The sequence below is a fragment of the Lipotes vexillifer genome, unplaced genomic scaffold (genome assembly GCF_000442215.2).
Source record: "Lipotes vexillifer unplaced genomic scaffold, Lipotes_vexillifer_v1.1 scaffold69, whole genome shotgun sequence".
NCBI lineage: Eukaryota > Metazoa > Chordata > Mammalia > Artiodactyla > Lipotidae > Lipotes > Lipotes vexillifer.
In genome coordinates this window covers 4,543,593-4,566,386 of record NW_006790942.1, presented here as the reverse complement: position 1 = coordinate 4,566,386, position 22,794 = coordinate 4,543,593, and the positions used below count along the sequence as shown (strand labels likewise).

The following is a 22,794-nucleotide window of genomic DNA, read 5'->3' as shown; positions in this document are numbered from 1 at the left end:
GATAGTTCTCTAGTGAGAGATTTTAGGACACTGTCTTGCTCCACATTTTTGTCAAAAATTTGGATGAAAAGAGTTTACATCCATCTGTATTTAGTTAGCCAGCATTGGTTAGGTGCCTAGTATGTGCTAGGCATATTATTCTAAGTGCTTTTACATATGTTTTCTCATAACCGTCTATTTAGCGACATATCCCCTGTGTTTAGAATAGTGCCGAGCACAAACTACATACTTGTTTGATAAATATTTATTGAGTAAATGAATTAAAAACCGAGTGATGTAAGTCTTTTTTGGGGCATCTTCTTTCTTATACACTGTATTCTATCCCCTCTGGCCTAGGCCTCAACAGTAATCTCCCTTGCATCATCCATTTCTCATTCTCTCATTGATACATCATCACTGGTATTAAAAGCTGCTGTATTTTTGTTCATCGTAAGACAACAAACTTGATCCACATTCGCTTCTGGATACCCACCTGTTTTTCTGTTCCTTTTTGCAACAGTAATCCTCTGAAGAGTTGTCCGTATTTGCTATTTCCAATGCATTCCCTCCCATCCTTTCTTGAACTTTCTCCACCTGACTTTTATCCCCACTCTATCAAAACCGGTCTTATCAGGGCTTGTCAGTGCCTCTGTGTTGTAAAATCCAAGGATCAATGATCTTTATCTTACTAGACCTCCCCGCCTCATGAAACAGCTGAGGACTCCTTTCCTGAAGCACTTTCTTACTTTGACACCCAAGATGCCACGCCTGGAAGGAGAATGCTGGTTCCTCATTGGCTTCCCAGCTTCTAAAATGTTGAATGCCCCAAGGCTCAGTCTTGGAAACTTTTTTATTTTATATTCACTCCCTAAAGGGACCTTCTTTAGTTTTACAATTTTCAATACTGGTCTATATGTCACCGAATCTCGGGTATATTTCTTTAGCCCTGACCTTCCTGCTAAACTCTGCTTGTGTCCAGCTGCCTACTGACCATCTCCACGTGGATGTCCAGTAGAATCTTAACGTGTTCAGACCTGAATTCCTGATGGCCAGGAATTCCTGGGGTGTCTAAACCTGTTCTGGCAAGTCCATCCTCTCACAAGCAAGCTAACGATGGTGGTGATGAGAGTAACTCTTGTTTAGTTCCTTTACTGTGGAAGGCACTCTTCTGAGCTTTTTTCACGACAGCCTCATTAGGTAGGTACTGTTGTTATTCTCATTTTATAGATGGAGAAACTGATGTTACGTAACTTGTCTGGGTCACACAGTAAGTGGCAGAGCCTCCCAGGATACAAACCCATGTTGCCTGGACGCCATGAGGCCATATCGGACTTCTCTCGCTCACGTTCTACATGCATTCACCAGCATATCCTGTTGGCTTTATCCTCAAAATACATCCAGAAGCTGATCATGTCTTATAGCCCGCACGCCGGCACACCTGTCCCAGCCACTTTCATCACTCATCTCAGTGACTGCCATAACTTCCTGCTTGCTCCCTGTGCAATGTATTCTCAACACAGCAGTCGTTTGGAACCCACCCTTCTGGTGCCTCTTCCATCTCACTTAGGTGAAAGCTGGCCCACAAAGTTCTGCAGCGCTCCCCACTTCTGACTGCCGCCCCCCGCCCCCTCCCCCTTCCTCAGCCCGACTGCTTTGCTGACCCCTCCAAGTGCACATCCTTTGTACTCACCGTTCTTTCAGCTGGAATTCTCCAAATGCCCACACGGTTTGCTTCCTCACGTCCTCAGGTCTTTGCTCAAACATCCTTTTAGAGAAGCCTTCCTAGACCACGCTGTATAACGTAGCAGCCTTGTCCTTACCCCCTTGCCTGCGGGATGTTGTCTCCATGGCACCTCCATCATCTAATGTAGTATATCTAAATTCTACTGTTATCCCAGTTTTATAGATCTTGGCAAACGCAGGCCCAGGTGGGTTGCTCTACCTGCTCCGCTCTATATTGGATAAGCAGAGTCAGTCACAGGGCGTGACCTGAGTGGTGAAACCAGGTCCAACCAGGTCCGGGGAGTGGATGAAAGGATTAGTAAGGATTCTGACTAGAAAAGAGGATTTTGTAGCTTTGTGATAGCTGTCCTAAAACTTAAGAGGTTGTCTAATGGGAGAGTTTCAATGGTACAGAACTAGGTCTATGGGGAAAATTCCAGTGAAGTGAGTGTAAGGAAGGTCTTTTTAGCGTTTCGATGAATGGTTTTGATGGTGGAAAGGGCACCTTTTGAGTTTTCTGTTCTGGAAGGTTTTAAATCAAAATCTGGGTTGATCATGTTTGGGGGAGGTCCTTGCGTGCAGCACTTGGACACTGTTAGCAGACGGCTGGATCTTGTGAGGGGTCCCCGTAGCCTCTGTCCCTGGGTGTCTGCCTTTGCACTGTCCCTATCCCCTCTACTGCGTGTGTTAAGTGTGTGTAATAAATCAGAACGTAACTATGGACAAGACGTATAGTTCTTTTACCAATTGGGGTGGGGCCAGGTACTAAAGAAGGTTTTAAAATCACAAGAGTTTACAATCCTATTAAAAATTGGAAATGAAACTAGACTATTATTTTTTTTAAGTTTTTTTTGATGTGGACCATTTTTAAAGTCTTTATTGAATTTGTAACAATATTGCTTCTGTTTTATGTTTCGGTGTTTTGGCCGCAAGGCATGTGGGATCTTAGCTCCCTGACCAGGGATTGAACCTGCACCCCCTGCTTTAGAAGGCGAAGTCTTAACCACTGGACCACCAGGGAAGTCCTGAGACTAGATTATTGGGACAATTGTATTAAGCAGTAAGGGTCAGATCACCAAAATGATTGGTTTTCAGGCCTGGGAAAAGCTTCTTTTAACATATTTGAGAGGCTATCATAAATTTTATGTATTACTATTTGAAAGCTCTTTCTATTGAGATGTAAAATTCATCATAATATTCACCATTTAAAAATGTGCAACTCACTGGTTTTTAGTATATTCACAAGGTCGTACAACCATCACTACCATCCAATTCCAGAACATTTTCATTATCCCCAAAAGGCACCTCTGTTTCCATTGGGAGTCACTTCTCATTGCCCCCTCCCCCAGCCTCTGGCAGCCACTAACCTTTCTGTCTGTGTGGACTAGCCTGTGCTGGGTATTTCATGTAAATGGAATCATACAAGGTGTGGCCTTCAGTATCTGCCTTTTTTTTGCTTAGTATAATGTTTTCAGGGTTCACGCATATTGTAGTATGAACTAAGTACACTTCATTTCTTTTTGTGCCTGAATAATATTCTGTTTTCTGGGTATAGCATATTTTTATCCATCAGTGGATGGGCATTTGGGTTGTCCATTTTTTGGCTATTATGAATAATGCTGCTGTCAACACTTGTATGCAGATATTTGTGTGAATATATGTTTTCAGTTCTCTTGGGTGTATACCTAGGACTAGAATTACTGGGCCAAATGGTAACTCTATGTTTAGCTTTTTGAGGACGGCCAAACTGATTTCCCTGGTGACTGCACCATTTTATATTCCCACCAGCAATGTACGAAGTTTCCAATTTCTCCATATTATCAGCAACACTTGTTATTTTCCGTTTTTGTTTTTTTTTTGAATATAGCAATCCTAGTGAGGAAAGCTCTCATTTTAAAAAGTAGTAAGTTCTGTTATGTTGCACTCTAAATGATCAAACACTGGTAAATTTTAGCAGTTTGCCTCTTTAGATGGATTGATTAAAATGTGATGTAAATAAAACACAGGTTGTGGGCTTAATGTGTGCTGTGTCCACCTTCTATTACCATAACAGGCCCAGGTTTCTCACAGATAAATGCTGTTGGTGACAAGGAAACTGGACTAAATCCTCTAACGCTGGAAGAGCAAGTCAATTCTTGCCCTGCTAACGTGCTAGTTATTAGCAAGATAATCTTGGCTTCAAGACAACATGTAATTGCTCTTGTATATCTGTCTCTCCCTCTCCCTCCATCCCTTTCTTTCATTTTTTCATTTACTGCCTCATCCTCAAAGGACTTGAGATGATTTTCATTAAGTTAATATGGTATGGAATAATGATAAAATATCTCTAAGGGTAGAATCAGAAGCAGAGAAGATAGGGATGGAAGAAGGAAATCTTATGTAGGAGAGAACATGATCATGAGGGCTGATGTAATTGCATCATCGAATATCATGTTTGACCATCAGCTTCTTATCTGGCAATTACTAAAAAGAGAGAGAGTCTGTTACACATCTTAGCTTCATACTTTTTCTCCGAAGAAGCAAAGTTTCTATAGCTGTGAATTTAAAAAATATCTTACGTGGGGCTTTATGGTGTGGAACTAAAACAGTGTATAGAGGTGTCCTCACTAAAAGCATTGGTAGTGTGAGTACAATTTTTAATTGTGATACACTAGTATAGGGCTGTAAGCATAATTGTCACACATTGGTGAATGTGTCTTGCCACTTATTTTATGGAAATTCTATCTCTGGGTATTAATGATTATCTTTTTTAAAATCATTTTTCTTCCTTTTATATACTGTGTTTTTCAGAATACAGACATTGAAGCTTGGGACAAGATATTTATCTAATTTCTGGTAAGTTAAGTGAATGGTTTAGAGAACGACATAGAATAATTGCATGCTGTATTTTTTTTTTTTTTTTTTTTTTTTTTTTTTGTGGTACGCGGGCCTCTCACTGTTGTGGCCTCTCCCCTTGTGGAGCACAGGCTCCGGATGCGCAGGCTCAGCGGCCACGGCTCACGGGCCCAGCCGCTCCGCGGCATGTGGGATCTTCCCGGACCGGGGCACGAACCCGTGTCCCCTGCATCAGCAGGCGGACTCTCAACCACTGCGCCACCAGGGAAGCCCCATGCTGTATTCTTTCAATCATTTAAGATACAAGAGAAATTTTAGTGACTATAAGATAAAAATGACACTGACAAATTTGTATTATTGTATAATGTCCGAGGAACAGAGAGCTTTTCTATAAACTTGCTTGTGAAAGGTAATATCTAAAAATGTATGTCATCATTTCCTAAGAATTGGGTTACTTTTATTGAATCAGATATTGATGTTTTCTTCTATGAAGAATAGTTATCTCAACATAACCTAGTTTAAGATACAAACGTTCGGTATGATCCACTTAAGATATAAGTCAAATTATTAAGATCAATCTGAAATTTCATTCATCAGCTTTATTTTCCTCTTGTAATTGTAGCTTGTGAGTTATTTCAGAAGCTAAACCCAACACTCTTCACAAATGAAACCCATTTTCACATTTAAATCTGCAACAAAGTTAACTTGTTAACAATCTACTCATTTTTGGTATTAAGAAATGACTACACAGTATTCATGTAGGCTAAAACATTTAACATTTCAGCTGTGAAGAGAATAACTTTGGATTATTTTTTCCCTTTTAGTGACTAAATTAAAGACCTGCCATGACGTCGAAGAAAGAGACTAAATTTGTCATTTTCACCTAAAGAAAAATGATAGACAGAAACCAAACCTGTGGGACGGGACAGGCTTCCATGCCCTCCATGACTTGTCTGATCCACGTACTTGAAGAATGGTTTGGTGTGGAGCAACTGGAGGACTACTGGAATTTTGCAAACTATCTCTTGTGGGTTTTTACACCACTCATACTTTTAATACTTCCTTACTTTACTATCTTTCTTCTCTACCTTACTATTATTTTCTTACACATTTATAAGAGGAAGAATGTATTAAAAGAAGCTTACTCTCATAATTTATGGGACGGTGCCAGGAAGACGGTGGCAACGCTGTGGGATGGACACGCAGCTGTCTGGCACGGTAAGCGAGATTACTTTGAGTTCTGGGCTCCTGTTCGTGTGGGTGGTGCTGAAACCGTGTTACCCTTCCATTTTGTTGATTGAGGAAATATTGAAAAATATAATGGAAGGGATAGTTACTATTTCCTGTTACCTGTTTGCATGCATTGTGCATATATATGTCTTTCGTAAAATGATTCTTTCTGAGCACACTAGTTTCCGTTAACCAAAGAACCGCGTAATAATGTAGACTATTACTCTAAGCTCAAATAAAAAATTAATAGTTAAGAATCTAAGAGAGTAAGAGATGAATTAAAACAGTATAGAAAACTGTTTTGAAATTGCTTTATTTCGCATTTACTTCCATTTTGTTCAAAATAAGTTTGACTTTCCCAGTGTAGAGATTTTTAAAAAATGAAAAATAATATTAAATAGTAATAATATTAAATTAGATATAATATATATACCAAAATGTACCCGTTTTCCGTTTGCTGTGTGACTTATTCAGCTGACGTGTTGTCATTTTAATCCTACATATGCCTGCACATCTTTTTTGAGCACTTGACTGTGCCATACAGTCAAATGCTTAACGTGCATCAGTTCTTAGAATTCTTATAATGCTGTAGAGAGAGTCCACGTGTTATCTCCATTTTACAGTTTTCCCATAAGGAAACTGAAGAACAGTGAGGTTGTTATGTGCCCGAGGCACGCCAGGGAGAAGGGCCAGGATGCAGCCTCTGATTCCTGGTTCCAGGCCTGTGCTCCTCTGATCTGTGCTGTGCCGCAGGCTTGTCCCTGGTTGGGCTCAGGGTCAGAGTGTAGTGGTTGACAGACAGCAGCTTTGCAAACAGGAACCACGTGCCGTGCCGTCGATGTGTTGAATTCTTAGTATTTACCCATGAATACGAATGCCCTTGCCAGTCCGTACAACTCTCACACCTGCTCGTGGTTGTTCACCGGAGGTGGGATGCTGTTTCAGCATTCTGTGACCAGAGACCGTGTCTATGTGGACTGCTCTCGTTCATTGTCTTTAAAGCAGTGAGACAGAAATTCAGTGGCCTCGTTTACAGTACTCGGGAAACGATGTCCCCCTCCCACTTATAACCCCCTATACTTCAGGGTAATATATATTGTAAGGAATTTGAATTTTTTTCTGTTTCAGGAGGCATGATTTAATGTGGATAAATTCAAGTGTTAAACTTATTTTGTAGGAGCATATATAATTTTGAGGTATTTATTTTTTATTTTTCTGAGGTATTTAAAAATATGCACCTATGGCCCAGAGGAAGTAAAATATATAGTTCTTACCATGTTTTATGTATAATAATTTAACATATTTTATTAAGATAAGTGATGCTTTTTAAAATGATTTTCTTCACTCTGTTCTTTAGTGACATACACAAAAGGCATTTGTGTGCATATTTGGATTTTGTATTGATGTCAAATCAGTTTTAATTTATGCTTTGTAAAGAATCTTCAGAGGAATTTTTTAACTAATAAAAATGTTCATTTTAGAAAATGTGGTGAGTAAAAATAAAGAAGAAAATAATAGTCACCTAAAATTTACCATGCAGTTGAATTCTGTGTGTTTATTGTTTATTTGTGTGGCAGACTAGTACTTTCATGTCACTAAGCCTCCTTACATGACTTATAATGACTATATGGACTCTGTAAATCCTGTAACTGATTTACTTACCTATTGAGCTGTTGTTTGTTTATAACTGGTTTACTATAAGTATCTTTGTATAAGAATCTATCCAGTGTTTCCTGTTTTGAAGTTAGATTTTACCCTCTAGTGTATATTATGTAAGTGCTTTATCATTTTTCAAAATCTGATTCTCCTACATCAAGAAACATGAATTTGGTATTTCTTAAATACCTGCATTTCTAGGTAGTCTGTCAGTGAAGCCCCTACCCTCAAGTTGCTTACAGCCTTTAAACTATAAAAATTTTGACTTTTTTACTTCACATTTTACTATTATTTTTTAAAGAAATGGACATTTTATTCAGTAAAAGCGTCCTATAAATTAAACCATATGTAGTAGAGTTTTTTATGGGAAAATTAAATTGGGATTTCAGGAGAGCATTCCCGCTGCCCTTCAGCTGGGTAAGAGTTTCCTTTCCCCTCCTCTGTCCTTCCCCCAAGGGAAGGACTCCGGGGTCCAACTCCTGGGTTCGAACCAGGCTCTGCCAGTCACCGCGGGGGGACCTTGGACAGGTTGCCTGATTTCTTCTCCCCTCCCTTCTCCCTCTTCCTCCTCCTCCCTTCCTTTTGCAACAATTAGGATTTTTTTAAACTTCATTTACAAAAAATTGAGAATTACAGAAAAGTTACAAAAATAGTGCAGAGTTCCTATTTTTCACTCAGCTTCCCCTAATGTTAACATCTTACGTAACCGTTTGTATAGTTATCAGATTAACAGTGGTATAATACTGTTAACCAAACTACAGATCTTATTCACATCTTACCAGCTTCCCTGCCAGTGTCCTTTTACCAGGATCCCATCCTGCATTTAGTTGTCACATCTCCTCCAATCTCTGAGGGTTTTTTAGTCTTTTATGACCTTCAGACTTCTGAAGAGTACTGCTCAGTGATTTTGTAGACTGTCTCTTAATTTAGATCTGATATTTTCCATAAATTGATTGAAGTTGTGCATTTTTGATAAGAATCCCTCTGATGGTGGGTCCTTCTCAGCACATTGTATCCGAGGTTCATGATGTTGACATGTTTTATTACTGGTGATGGTGACTTTGATCACGTGGTTAAGGAGGTGTCTGTTAGGTTTCTCCACCACAAAGTTGCTATTTTTCACTTTGTAATTGATAGATGTCTTGGGAGAACTCCTTTAAGACTATGTAAATAACCCTTCTCTTCAAACAAGATACTTAACTTTTCTGGACTTCATTTCCCTCTTCTGTAAAATGGGTTGTTGTAAGGATTCACTGGGCCTTGATGTAAAGTACTTAGAATAATTTTTATTACATAATAAAAGTTCAACAAATGTTAGCTATCATCATTACAGAGCATCTTTCTTCAATAATTTGGAAAGCACTAAAATCCATCACTTGTTTCTTGGTCACTATTAAGTTCAACTTCACACACCTACTTTGTTCAAGGTTCCTAGTATTTTCAAGGTATATTTTTAGGCTATCAAAGTTTTGATTCTTATTGCTAGCAAGAAATGCATTTTGCCACCCAGTATATACATACAGGTATATACTATTTCATCAAAAGTGTATATACTCTCTTCTTGCGATCTGCTCTATTTTCTATTCTACTCTCTCTTATTTAAAAAGAAAAATGCTGACTATAACTGACTAAAGTGATTGCATAACTCAATGAGTGATGGCAACCAGCATTTGAAAATCACAGGTGCAGGTTAGCACGGGCACACCTCTAGTAGGAGGTGTGGTGTGGGGAAGGGCACAGGTCGTGGAGTCAGACGCATGTGGGCTTGCGTCCTGGCCGTACCACTGTGTGACCTCGAGTATGTTACATGGGCTTTTCTTACTTGGGTTTTCTCATCAGTGCAGGGATTCTGTGAGGACCAAATGAGATAGTTATTATGGATCCAATACAGTGCCTGTCAGGTGAATGCTCAATAAATGTTCATTCTTGTTTCTATGGGACAAAAGTGAAAGCACTATTCATGGAGAAAGTAACTTTTGAACAAGGCTTTGAAGAATGAGTGGGAAAGAAATTGAGTATTTCACACCATTTTGTTTAAAAATTAAATAGACACTTTTGCAGGAAAAGAGAAATGATCAAAATTGGTTCAAGAAGGAGAGAGAAACAGAACAGACCAGTAATCATGCAATAAATTGGAACAGTGGTCAAAGTCTGTATCCTCCTCCTTTCACAAAGGGCCGAGAGCCCACAAGTTATACTAAACTTTTAAGGAGCAGATAATGCCCATCTGTGTTTGAGAGTGTAGGAAAAAATGTGGAGCTGCACAGTTTATTTTGCAAAGCTAGCAGAACTTTGCTATTGAAACTAAGGAGAACACAAAAAGGAGACTTGCAGGTCAGTCTCATAGAATGTAGTTTTATAAAATTCAATAGTTATAATAAAAAAAAAATCTTAGGAAGCGAAGACTAAAATGTACTCTACTACAGTAAAGGGAATGTACCAGAAATCTTCAACAAAGATGATCCACATTGGAGAAGTGCAGAAGTATTAAAGCGAGTCCCATGAGTAGAGGGACCAGAACAAGGAGGCTCTCACCACTGCTGTTTAACCTTGTCCTGGAGCTCCTAGAAATAAGTACAGAGACGAGAAAAGAAGAGATGCCTGAGACAGCCGAGTGAATCCACCTATCAGTACTAATAAGATTAGTTAGCAAGGGAAATGGGCATATGATAAACACAAAATTAGTAACTACTCATATACTACCAATAATCATTTTTAAAATGGAAAGGAAAAATGCTACTTGAGACTAGATCTAACAAAACACATAAAAACTTTATGGAGAAACTGTATACAAATGGAGTTCAGAAAAGGTGAAGTGGATAGAGAGTCTCAGCGTAGTAGAGATGTTGCCCTACAGCCCACACTCCCAGTTCCTTTACCAATTCAGTAGACTTCTAACACTTTTTCATCAATGTCTAAAATTCATATAAAAGGGCAAACAAGAATAACCAAGACAAATTTGAAAAAACAAAAGAGGAAGTTTCCCCCTGTCATATCAAAACCATTAACATTTATAATGATTAAAATTACGGCGTTGGTACAGGGGAAGGATCATCACAAACAGATCAAACAGATTAAAAAGTCAGAAATGTGAATTTAGTAAATGATAAAAGTGGTATTCCAGATCAGCAGGGAAAGATATAGGAAAATATTTGATGATCTCCAACTACGGAAGGTCTTAAAGAAGATGCAAAAAAACAAAAACTGTTCAAAAAAGACAGAACTAAAAGACACATCAAAAGATGGGGCAGATCGGGCTCCCCTGGTGGTGCAGTGGTTGAGAGTCCCCCTGCTGATGCAGGGGACGCGGGCTCCTGCCCCGGTCCGGGAGGATGCCACATGCGGCGGAGCGGCTGGGCACGTAAGCCATGGCCGCTGAGCCTGCGCGTCCGGAGCCTGTGCTCCGCAGCGGGAGAGGCCACAACAGTGAGAGGCCCGAGGACCGCAAAAAAAAAAAAAAAGATGGGACAGATCACCACAAGTCATTTACAACGTAGCTTAGAAAATAATAAATTAGTAAGAAAAGAAATCCAACTTAAAAGTGGTCTAAGCATGTGGTCTAAAAATGGTCTAAATATAAATGCCAATAATTATAACAGATTCATAAGCCCACTAGTAATTAGGAAAGTGCACATTAAAACTGCACTGAGATAGCATTTTTACTCAGAGGATTGGCAAATAATTAAAGTTTGTTGACATTAAAAGATGAGAATGTGGAGATGGGAACTCTCACTCAGTGCATGTGAGAAAGTACTGTAGTGTAGCCAGTCAGGAGGGTGATTTGGTAGTTTCTGTTATAATTTAAAATGGGCGTACCACATGATCAACAGTTGCCTGTCTCAGCATCCAGTCTAGTGATAAATTCACACATTCAGTGCACAAGAATGCATATAAATGAAGGTTCATTGCAACCAATATTTGAAAAATTGGAAACAATCCAGTTGTCCCTAAATAGGAAAATGGCTGAATGAACTGTGATAGGAATTCATTATGGAATACTTTACAGCCATTTAAAAAATCATTAAAAAAATCACTACATGTGTGTATCAAATAGATGTCCAAGATATGTTGTTGAATGGAAAAACTGAGATTCATTACTATAGTCCTAATAGGAAACTACCTATGTTAAAACATGCATACACCTCAGTACTGAATAAAATGCAGGGTGTATTCAGGACCAGAAGGTGAATCATTCATGGGTGAGATGTATGCGGAAGGATGAACCTGGAAAAGTAGACAAATTAGGCTTTAAAGGCTCTTGAATGCTATGCTCAGGAGTTTGACTTTATTTTGTAGGTAGTTTGCCTCTGTGTGCTTTCCAGAGGAAGACTCAAAAGGATGGTATTGTTATTTTACCATAGTGTGTAGGTGTATAGCCTTAAAAATGGATTTTTGGTGACAAATTTAGAAAGGATCTATCTCTTAGGAGAAGATTATCCTTATCTGGATTCTTGTTGCTGATGTCTAAAGCCAGTAGGCAGTAACTCATTTACATAATAAATAATTGCTATGGAGATAGATGAAGCTACCTGAGCTCCCCGTGACCTTCAGATCCTCGCCAAAGAATCTGGAGAGTGCTTAGGCTCAGGGGACGGAGCAGAGGAGGTAAATAAATGCGCATCTCTTGGCATCAAATAAGAGAACTGCAATCGTCACAAGAGTAGGGCTGTTTTCATTGACGAGGCCCAGACCACTCGAAATGTGCATAAGACGTGCATACGGAGGCTCCCCGTCCCAGGACAGCGGATGGACGGACGGCGGCGATAGCTGCGTTCCCGATTGCGTTCTCTGAGCTGCTGTTGCCCATCAGCTCCCCAGGACTGGGGTTTTGTAGGCAGGAGAGGACGGGGCCACACTTCAAAACCAAGAGTGGGAAGAGGGAGTGATAGATTTAAGAGTTTTTGGAGGTAAAACGCACAGAAGCTGGTGACCAGGGGAATACAGAGTCTGAGCGAGGAGCAGGTAACGTGCCCCAGGATTTCTGCTTTTGCTCGACAGGGAAACATGGGACAGGAAGTGCTCCTTTAGAGACGGTCACGTGAGCAGCACAGAGGAGGGAGGCGCCCTGAGTCCACGTGACACCGAAAGAATCTGACATCACTTGATCGGTAATTGGGACCTAAAAGGCCTTGACATTGACCAGAGTGATTATCTGCTGGTGCTTTTATAGCGAGGGGCGGTATGACCACATCCACGCTTTACGAGTGACACAGTTGAATATTGGGGCTTAATGTTTAGTGGCAAGATGGTAAACTCTAGTTTTTGTCAATAATGAATTGATTCATTGAATTTTTCTACTTTCAGTCAGGTGACCTGGTATTAAGTAACAATTATTTCTCAATTCTTTTTTTTTTAAAAAAAAGTATTCTGGAAAACAAGAGAGAACCTCAGGAATATGCTGTATAGAGTCCCTGAAAGAAGTATTCTTTATTTCTTGGAAAATTTATCTGATGGGACAATCGATCCTTTGGATAACGTCAGACAACTTCAGTGACTGTTCTGAGTAAATTGAATGATTTGAATTAGAATTCGGTAATTGGGAAGAAATGTTAAAAGTATAGACACATACAGAATCTTGCAATATCATTAAATCTAGTTTTCAAAAACAGTCTCTTGAGCCCACTTGAAATATTACCAAGTAGTTTATTCCTTCAGTAGTAGAGGAGCGGGGGAGTGGAACTCTGTCCCTGCCCACGTCAGATACCTTTGGCAAGTACCGGTTCTTAGAAGCTGTGGAAGGCTTTCCTGCGCTTCTCCCTGGGCCAGGTTTTGCTTTTACACGAGAAGCTTCCGGGAAGCGAGGGGGATTTTGTTCTCTGAATCTTCAGCAGGGTCTCTCGTGAGTCTCTGGCCTGCCCTGCCCCTGGTTTATCTCGTGCATACGCCGCTGAGGCCTGCGTGAGGCTGGGGAGTGGGTGCAGACTCCTGTTTGTCTCTCGGTTCCCGGGGATCCAACACCTAGCGCTCGCGCACATTCGGTCTTTAAGTGTTTGTTAACATTTTGGTTGTTTTCTTCTCTCCCACTTTTGTGGCACCTGCCCGCCCTCCCTCCCACGCGGCTGAGACAGCGACCTCAGCTTTCTGACATGCTTCTTTTCCTTCTTAGGGTGGGAGTGAGGTTCTCTTACGGCTGCAGAGTTGACTTGAGTTTTCTCCTTTTCTGTATTTGCGACTGTTAACCTCCTCCAACAGTGAGAAACCAGGCTGACATTATCCTTAATATGTAAACTGATTTGATCAGTCCCCCTGGGTGTAATCAGTCTCCCATCACTGCCACCGTCCCCTGCCACTCAGGGACACCACCCTGCTCCACTCGGGCTCTGACCCCCATCCTCATGCCACGTTGGCTCCCCCTCCTTTGCCCGCCCAGGCCCCAGCACCCTTTCTAGGCTCTTCTCCTGTGTGTGGGCTCTCGTGACCGTTTGGGCTTTGACTCGCCATCCCGGGCCACCCTCTACGGATGCCCTCCTCGCCCTGCCTGGGCTCCAGCACCCACCGCAGGCCACCCTCCACCCAGGCACCTACTGCACGCCGGCCCACCCAACCGCTGTAGGACCGATATATTCAGGGAGGGATGGAAGGGGAAGTGGATGGAAACAGGGGGGCTTGTGCTCCCGAAAGAAAGACCGAGTGTCTGAGTTAGTAACCATCCTTTAGTATAAATAAACTAATATTAAATACATTTTAAGTATCTGTATTTTGTCTTTCTAACAGGTTATGAAGTTCATGGGATGGAAAAAATACCAGAAGAAGGGCCAGCACTGATCATTTTCTATCATGGAGCTATTCCCATCGATTTTTATTACTTCATGGCTAAAATTTTTATCCATAAAGGCAGAACGTGCCGAGTAGTAGCCGATCACTTTGTTTTTAAAATTCCAGGTAAACTTTCACTGTAGCTGGTGATATAAAAATGTTTAATTAACGTGATCCGATTATGTGACAGTCTGTATGTCTTTGAGTTTAGTGTCTGTTTTAGGTAATATACCTAAATATAAAAATATTATGGCCAAAAATGTTATCTAATTTCTTTCTCTATTAACAGGTAGTCATTATTTTTTGAAGTTAAATCCTAAAAGAAATTGTAACTTTTGCCAAACAATTAATTTGTATTTTGGTATAGAAGGTAGTTGATTTTTCATATGGTGAATTTTTCTATGAGTTATTGATCTGGGAGTTTAATTTTATAGTAATTAGTGTTTGATTACTGTCAGTTTGATAGCAAATCAAAGTCAAAAAAAATTAGCCAGGATATATTTTGTCTTTATATAATCATATAATATTGCCTCAGAAATCCTAACCTAAAGAGCCTATTATGTCTTTTATCATATACTTGACTTGCTTGGTAGAATTATAACTCTTAAGACTGAGGACTACATTTTTTAAAATATTCATATACATAAAGGCTTCGTACCTTTTTCAAAAGGTTAGTAAACTGAATGGTTTCAAACATGATAAGAGTTTTAAAAAAAATCATTCTAAAGTAAACTCATTAAGATTAAATCTTATTTTCTTCTGTCAGGAAGTCACCAGAAACAAGCCAAGAAAGTTTATAGTATGTTCTCTGGAATTGTAAAAGCAAAAGCCAGCCATCAACCAGATAAACACCAGACAGTGAATGAAATAACAGTTCTCTTAGTGCCTTTCATAGACATGGTTAATGTTTCCAGCATCCTTGTGTCACTAAAAAGCCATTTGTACTTTGTGTATAAACTAAAGTGGCTATAAAAGGTATTTGGTATTTCTTTAGACAGTAATATGATCACTTTATAATAAGCTTGGAAACTAGAGGAAAGAAAAACATCATTATATGGTCCTACCCCCTAACATATATCCAGTTATCATTTTGATTTATTTTGCTTCATTTTAAAAAAAAATAATTAATTTATTTATTTTTGGCTGTGTTGCATCTTCGTTTCTGTGCGAGGGCTTTCTCTAGTTGCGGCAAGCCGGGGCCACTCTTCATCGCGGTGCGCGGGCCTCTCACCATCGCCGCCTCTCTTGTTGCGGAGCACAGGCTCCAGACGCGCAGGCTCAGTAGTTGTGGCTCACAGGCCTAGTTGCTCCGCGGTATGTGGGATCCTCCCAGACCCGGGCTCGAACCCGTGTTCCCTGCATTGCCAGGCGGACTCTCAACCACTGCGCCACCAGGGAAGCCCTATTTTGCTTCATTTTTAATTTGCAGATCTTCACGTTATGCAAACTGCTTTGTTCTTTTTTAAAAAAACTTAATGTAGCATTAACATTTTCCCGTGTTTTATAAATAACATTTTAAATATATGACTAAAATATTTACTTAACTAGTTTTCTCTTATGGAACATTAGGTTGCTTACATTTTTTTCTTTTTATAAATAATAAACGTGAACATTTTTATTTACCATTTGACTTAAAAAGTTCCCCCTTTATGATCTTCATGATCTTGTAATTTATTAAACCTCCCCTGTTTATTCATTTATCATGAGAATACATCGAGTGAAATCAGTGAACTTTTAACATAGTATAGGATGAGAATTATTTCTTCTCAATAATATTGATAATCTTGCTTCAGATCCTTAAACCTATGAGAAGTTTGGTTATTCTGCACAGTTTTCACTATCCATCCCCATATTTCCCAGTCTCAAGGGATAATGTATACAAACATCAGTCATCTAAATTTCCAGTTTAGGATTTGGTTAAAATATTTAATTACTGATAGGATTTTTTCTTTCATCTGTAAGTAGTTATAATTTGAAAAACTGTATAATATTAAGACTGGAATTAATTGTTCCTGAGCCAACCACTCACTTTATCAAAAGCTCTTAATGATATTGCTATTATTGTTGATTTAAAAAATTTTTATTGTGGAATTAGCAGTATGTAACTTTTAATTTCAGTAGATTTAACTGTGGCTTGCCGATTTTGGTAGAGCTAGACCCGTCAGACTCACATTCTCTTGAGTGATTCTCTTTCTTATAGGGTTAATGGAAGGTTAGATGTGCGATTGCTGATGGGATGCCCTTTCTGATTGCTCTAATAAATACTGTAGACAGTGTTTGGCCATGAGATGCAGTGGAAGGAGCTTTGGACTAGACATACCTGGACCGGAATCTCTGCCCTGCCCTTTGCTAGGTGTGTGACTTGGAGCAAGCTTCTTAACTCTCTGAGTCAACTTTCCTCATCTATAAAATGGGATTAAGAATCCCTATTTTCCCAGGTGTTTTTTTTTTTTTTTTTGGCCGCCACACAGCACGGCATGTGGGATCTTAGTTTCCCGACAAGGGATCGAACCTGTGCCCACTGCAGTGGAAGCATGGAGTCTTAACCACCAGGGAAGTCCCATGAGTTTTAATTAAGAATTTGAATATGTAGCCAGAGTAGTAGGTGATCGCTGAGGAAGTAATCAACAAGACATAGCTATTAATTTACCAGCAATATTAATCTTATGTTAACCTTAAGAGTTGTTGTTGGTTTAAAAAAAAGTAAAAAAAAGAATTTACTGATTTAAGTACAGATAGTACATTATGTAGGTTGTGAAGATTTTTGCTCTTGAAGAATTGGACAAGAAGTACTTAAGCTGTATCTTCATGCTAATGTTTCTTACAGGGTTTAGTTTATTACTTGATGTATTTTGTGCTATACATGGACCAAGAGAAAAATGTGTTGAAATTCTGCGGAGTGGTCACTTGTTAGCTATCTCACCAGGTGGTGTTCGAGAAGCCCTGATTAGCGATGAGACCTACAACATCGTGTGGGGTAATCGTAAAGGCTTCGCTCAGGTTGCAATTGATGCAAAAGTGGTGAGTTGTATAAAACTGATTATTAAAGGAAAGCTATGTCTACTTTAAAATAAATGCTTAAATAGCTTAAGAGTATATCAGAATTTAGATACTGTCATTGCACTACTTTAAAACTTAGTGTCTGTAACTCTCAGATAATAATAGAGAAATATTCCTTGTGCATGGGAAGCCATCTTTATAAAAAATTTCAATCTGGAAATTTGCAAATATCTAGCAAAGCTTTACCTTATGCTTCAGAATCCAGCTTCTTTTAATCAGATATATGAAATTTTTGGTATTCCTTCAGTTATACTTTTTTTCATAAGTATAATCAATCCAACTCTGTGTATTTTAATCCTTTGGTTCAACTGAGTTGGCATGTTTCAGTGATGGCTATTGGTTGGTTCCATTATAATTCTTGTATCTGTGACCAATTTATATAAGAATAGAGCTCAAATAATATATGGTTTCTACCATTTTTCATCAGCAAATGTGATCAGCTCTCTAATAGTATGAATAAAGATGAGAAAGAGATATTGGTGTAATTTAGAGCTTTTTAAAAGAATGAATCTGTCAATAAAATTAAGTGTTCCTCTGGGATTCACTGTAATTATTCTACTTAGTAAACTGGAAAATCTGAATGTCATCTTGTTTTCTTTTGCTTTGGAAAGTATATCTAAGCTTTTTGGTCTCTGTATTGTACTTTATCCTATGAAACATTTATTCCTTATGGAATGTTTCTTCTTTGTTTTCTGTTTGTTTTCATTATAGATTGTCTATCAGAAAAAGAAATCATAGCACTTGACAAGGTGGTTTTCTTTTTCCAGGCCAATTAGTTAAAGACTGCTGCTAATGCTTTCACATTTCTGTTTTTTGTGTGTGTGTTTCCACTGCTGTCATAAAGACACCAGTCTGCACCCTTAGCTTGCCTGTTCATCTTGCAGATACAGACTTTTGATTAAAAAGGAAAGGATTATGGATGACTCCTTCTAACCCAAAAGCAACATTTGAAGAAGAATGGACATTTTCCCTTTATTTTTAAATTTTATTTATTTATTTTTTTGCGGTACGCGGGTCTCTCACTGCTGTGGCCTCTCCCGTTGCGGAGCACAGGCTCCGGACGCGCAGGCTCAGCGGCCATGGCTCACGGGCCCACCCGCTCCGCGGCATGTGGGATCCTCCCGGACCGGGGCACGAACCCGCGTCCCCTGCATCGGCAGGCGGACTCTCAACCACCGCGCCACCAGGGAAGCCCAAAGCCACTTTTTATATTCTGAATTCCTAGTACAATGACTAGCACTTAGTAGGCTCTCTGCATTTGTTGAATTGATTTTTTAAACACTACAAGAAAGGAGTCTTTTGAATTTAAATCTATGTTAATCGTATTAATGATACAGAAAATTAATTTATAGCCCATTTTATTTTCCAAAAAGTCTTATGTACTAAGGTAGAAAACAAAACCTTAGACTTTATGAATAATGTAGAATATAAGATGGTATATGCACAGTTGTTCAGAAATTAAGGATAATCAGCGTAAATGTACATTAAAGCAATGATAACAGCTAAAAACTGAAAGATAGTTCAATCTTCAGGTCTGTATTTTGAGAGAATTATTTCTTCCAAGGTTTAAGGTAAAAGTGACAGAAATAAATTTGGAATCACACAGATTGATCATGGAATTCTAACTCCTCATCCTTAAGTTACAGTTTTAAGGACCATTGCCTGGAAGAAGTCTTGAAAGAAAAAATTATATAGAGAAAGAAGCCCTTTTATCAATCCCTGAGTTTCTAGATAATTAATTAAGATAACCTAGATAGGGCTTCCCTGGTAGTGCAGTAGTTAAGAATCCACCTGCCAATGCAGGGGACACGGGTTCTAGCCCTGGTCTGGGAAGATTCCCACATGCCGCTGAACAACTAAGCCCGTGCGCCACAAGTACTGAGCCTGCGCTCTAGAGCCCGTGAGCCATAACTGCTGGGCCCACGTGCCACAGCTACTGAAGCCCATGTGCCTAGAGCCCGTGCTCCACAAGAGAAGCCCCGCAATGAGAAGCCCGTGCACCGCAACGAAGAGTAGCCCCCGCTCACTGCAACTAGAGAAAGCCCGTGTGCAGCAACGAAGACCCAACACAGCCAAAAAAAAAAAAAAAAAACCCAATAACCTAGATAATTTAAGGTTTTTTATACAAAACTTGAGAAAATTTAATAAACAGCCTTTTACAAGTTAATAAACAAACAAAAATCTTTAACGTTGCTGATTTACAAAATAGCACTGCATCACTGATAAATCTTGTACCACCCTAACCTTTCTTAGCACTTTTAAAGGCTTTATGTTGGTACCCCTGTACAGTAAGTAGGTGACATATGTAATTATTCCAATATTACAGATGAGGAAACTCAGGCACACAGAGATGAAGGGATGGAGGGACCCTGTCACACAGCAAGTCAGAAGCAGAGCTTACAGTTCAGGACCGCAGGCAGCTGGTACACTTCACAGTGAGTCCGCCAACCCCAAGATTAGAGGGCCTTGCAGATCCGCGAGGGAAGCCTTTCAGTCACATGTGGATACAGTTGTAAATGGCACCAGCAGCTTATTTGAAAAAGCCCTTCTTAGGTCTCACAGAATTATCATAAGCTTTGAATAAAAAGTTACGACTGTTGTTACAAGACTAACCACATTTAAATTGAAACAAAGGAATGGAAATTCACAAAATATTGGCAGAAAATATTTAAGGCTCGTCTGCAAGTTACAGGCTTTTTGATATAATCTAAATCACTCTTATTTTGTGAATTCCTGAGAATTCTGACTTTGCTAAGAATTTTTAGGTAATTTCGTAGCTAAATAATTTGGGAAAAAAATGAGCCCATTTACTCTAATTGGAAAACAAATAACAGATGTAAAAGAAAATAGCATTCGTTTCAATAAAATTGTTTATATGTATTATCTCAATCTATAAAAACCTTGAGATGGGATAATTATTATTATTGTGATTTCATACATGAAGAAACAGGTTTAGTGACCTGTCCAATGGTTCCCACTTAAATTTTTGTGGCAAAGTTAAGACTCCAAGGCCACGCTCTATTCCCCAAGAATAGTTTTAACAAAATACACATTCTCTACCTCTTCACACACGTGTACATACACGTACAGAGATACATGTATACATGTAAGCAATTTGATTCTGGGTTACTTATGCAACTACCTTGTTATACAAAGTGTGCACAAACAAAGGAACGAACTACAGTATGAAGTTGTAATAAGGTAATGCTTGCAGCTGTAAGGCTGCAAGCTTGAATGTAAGTTTAGAAACCAGGGTATAGCCTGGAATACTGAGTTTGTAGGGTAAGCCTTCTCCTGTTTAGTATCTTCTAGAAATGCCCAGCTTCTGGAGAGTTAGCCATTTAAAGGATGATATATATATATATACCTGAAGAGTCTTTATAAAGTGCATCCTTCAGTACTAACTTCGGGGTTCGTGCGAGTCAATAGACGAAAACCTAGCAGCACTGATCAGAGAAGGCAAAGTGGTGTATATATGAGCTGAAAGCTTTCTGCTCCTTCCTGGGCATCTTAAGTTCTCAACTCTAGAGACATTGTAGAATTATTTGAAACATTAGGATTCCAACCATCACTTTATTCTACAAAACTAGGGGTGGTTTTAGGAAAATCATAATCTGAATTTTTTTTACAAAAGAGTCAGTCTACTTTGTCTTAGGTGTTAGCTTTGTGAATTAACTCCATCAGATTTTAAATTATTCATCCGACTCCTTCTTTACCCGGCTTTTCTGGTTTTAAAATTGCTGCTGCCTGTTTCCTACCCTTTGTATTCAGAGAATACAAGCTAATTCCTTAGCTTGTATTCCTTAGCTTGTATTCCTTAGCATTTTCTCTCTGTCCTGTTGATTCATTCCTTCTTTAGTTCACCTGTCACACTGTCTTTTAGTACCTGCTTTATTCCAGGCACTGTTCTAGGTGTTTCCAGCAGTGAACGAAACCAAGTCTCTGCTATGGGGGGTCTTGCTTCTAGTGAGGGGAGAGAGATAATAAATAAATGATCAGTTAGGTGATTGAAAGGGAGTATGTTTTATGAAGAAAGCTGTGCCTGTAGTCTCTTTCCTTTAGTCCACCAGATTTGACTGCTTTCCAAAGCTGAAAAGGAATGGCTTTTTAAATGTCAGCTTATTTAAATGTTTCAAACCCTGCTCACTCAAGCAAGTAATTCTGTATTAACAAATGCTGATAGTAGACTGTAAGTAAAATGATCCTCGCCCCCCCGCCGTTTTATCTATTCTAAAACATCGTTTAATTCAGCGTATTTGGTGTATATTTTAAAGCGTTTTATTCAATTGTTTACCTTCTTCAGTTTCGCCGTGGCGTAACTTCCTTACCTGATCCTTTGCTACTTTATCCATTGTTTCATGACATATAGCTAAGTCTCCATTTTAAAAAAATCATATTTAACCAATAATATTCATGGAAAAATAAAAACCATGAACTTTTGAGCAGATATCCTCCAAAATAATGGTAGCAAGTGTTCTTTTATGTATATGTTTTTCCTTTTTTTTCCTTTTTTTTGGTGTTGAGTATTATACTTACTTTTCATTGATGTTGAACATTATTAGATTTAATAAGCTCACGAAAAAATGGTGTTTCACTAATTCCATGACAGCATCTTGCTAAAACTTGTCATTTGAACATATGTAAGTTTCTCCATAGAGAGAATTTCTGTTTTGAAACATTTTCTTCAGTAGCCCACTGAAACCAATTTAATTATCACATTCATTTTACTTAATGAAATTAATGATCACTTTGATCTTAATTTTGAGTTTCAAGAGTTCATGTGGAATGATAGGAAAGTTGGTAAATAAAATATTATGTATCACCACTAGAAGGTAGTGTTTCCAATTTATATTTTTCTACAAACGATCATGTTAATTTTAGTCTGATAAATCACACTGGTGATAACAGTATACCTTTATTTTAAAAATGCCTTGGTTTTGTAACTTAAACAGGCCCTCAAAAGTTTGCATTAGAGGCATCAAATGGATTAATGTATTTACTTTTTAATTCAAATTCTCTCTTTAGCCCATTATTCCTATGTTTACACAAAATATTCGAGAAGGATTTAGATCCCTCGGAGGAACAAGTAAGTTCTGATTCATATGGTTTTTCTAATTGTAATGTAATATTTAGAATGTAATATTTGGACTTTTGAACACTACAGGAAAACTTTTTGAATTATTACTTTAGAAAATGCATATACTATTTAGACGTTTTTCTCTTTAAAATCTAAATGATAACTGTTTCTAAGTAATAGTGGTTCTCGATGTTAGATTTTTGTTAAAAGTCTCACATATATACTGAAGCTTATTTATCATGGGCTTTTTAAAATTACGGAGTGAATTTTCTAATTTACTATGTTAAACCATGTTGTTGAGGTTTAAAAGAAATGTACTTATTTGTAAATAAAGACTGTCTTCCTAACTCATTCCTGAAGAAGTGACAGCTTTAAAAATGGACGGCAATAAAAAAAATTGGGCGGGGGCAGAATTTGAAAGTCTATTTATCCTGGAAAAAGTATATATATATATATATATATATATATATATATATATA

The 22,794-nt window shown here is 38.6% G+C and overlaps 1 protein-coding gene across 1 annotated transcript in view; it reads left to right on the top strand.

The window, feature by feature from the left end:
• Positions 1–5,429: 5,429 nt before the first annotated feature.
• Positions 5,430–22,794, top strand: part of TMEM68 (transmembrane protein 68) — a 25,241-nt gene continuing 7,876 nt past the window's right edge. The window contains 4 exon segments of the mRNA XM_007464033.1: positions 5,430–5,754; positions 14,137–14,304; positions 17,006–17,199; positions 22,264–22,324. Coding sequence (XP_007464095.1) covers positions 5,430–5,754; positions 14,137–14,304; positions 17,006–17,199; positions 22,264–22,324 — 748 coding nt within the window.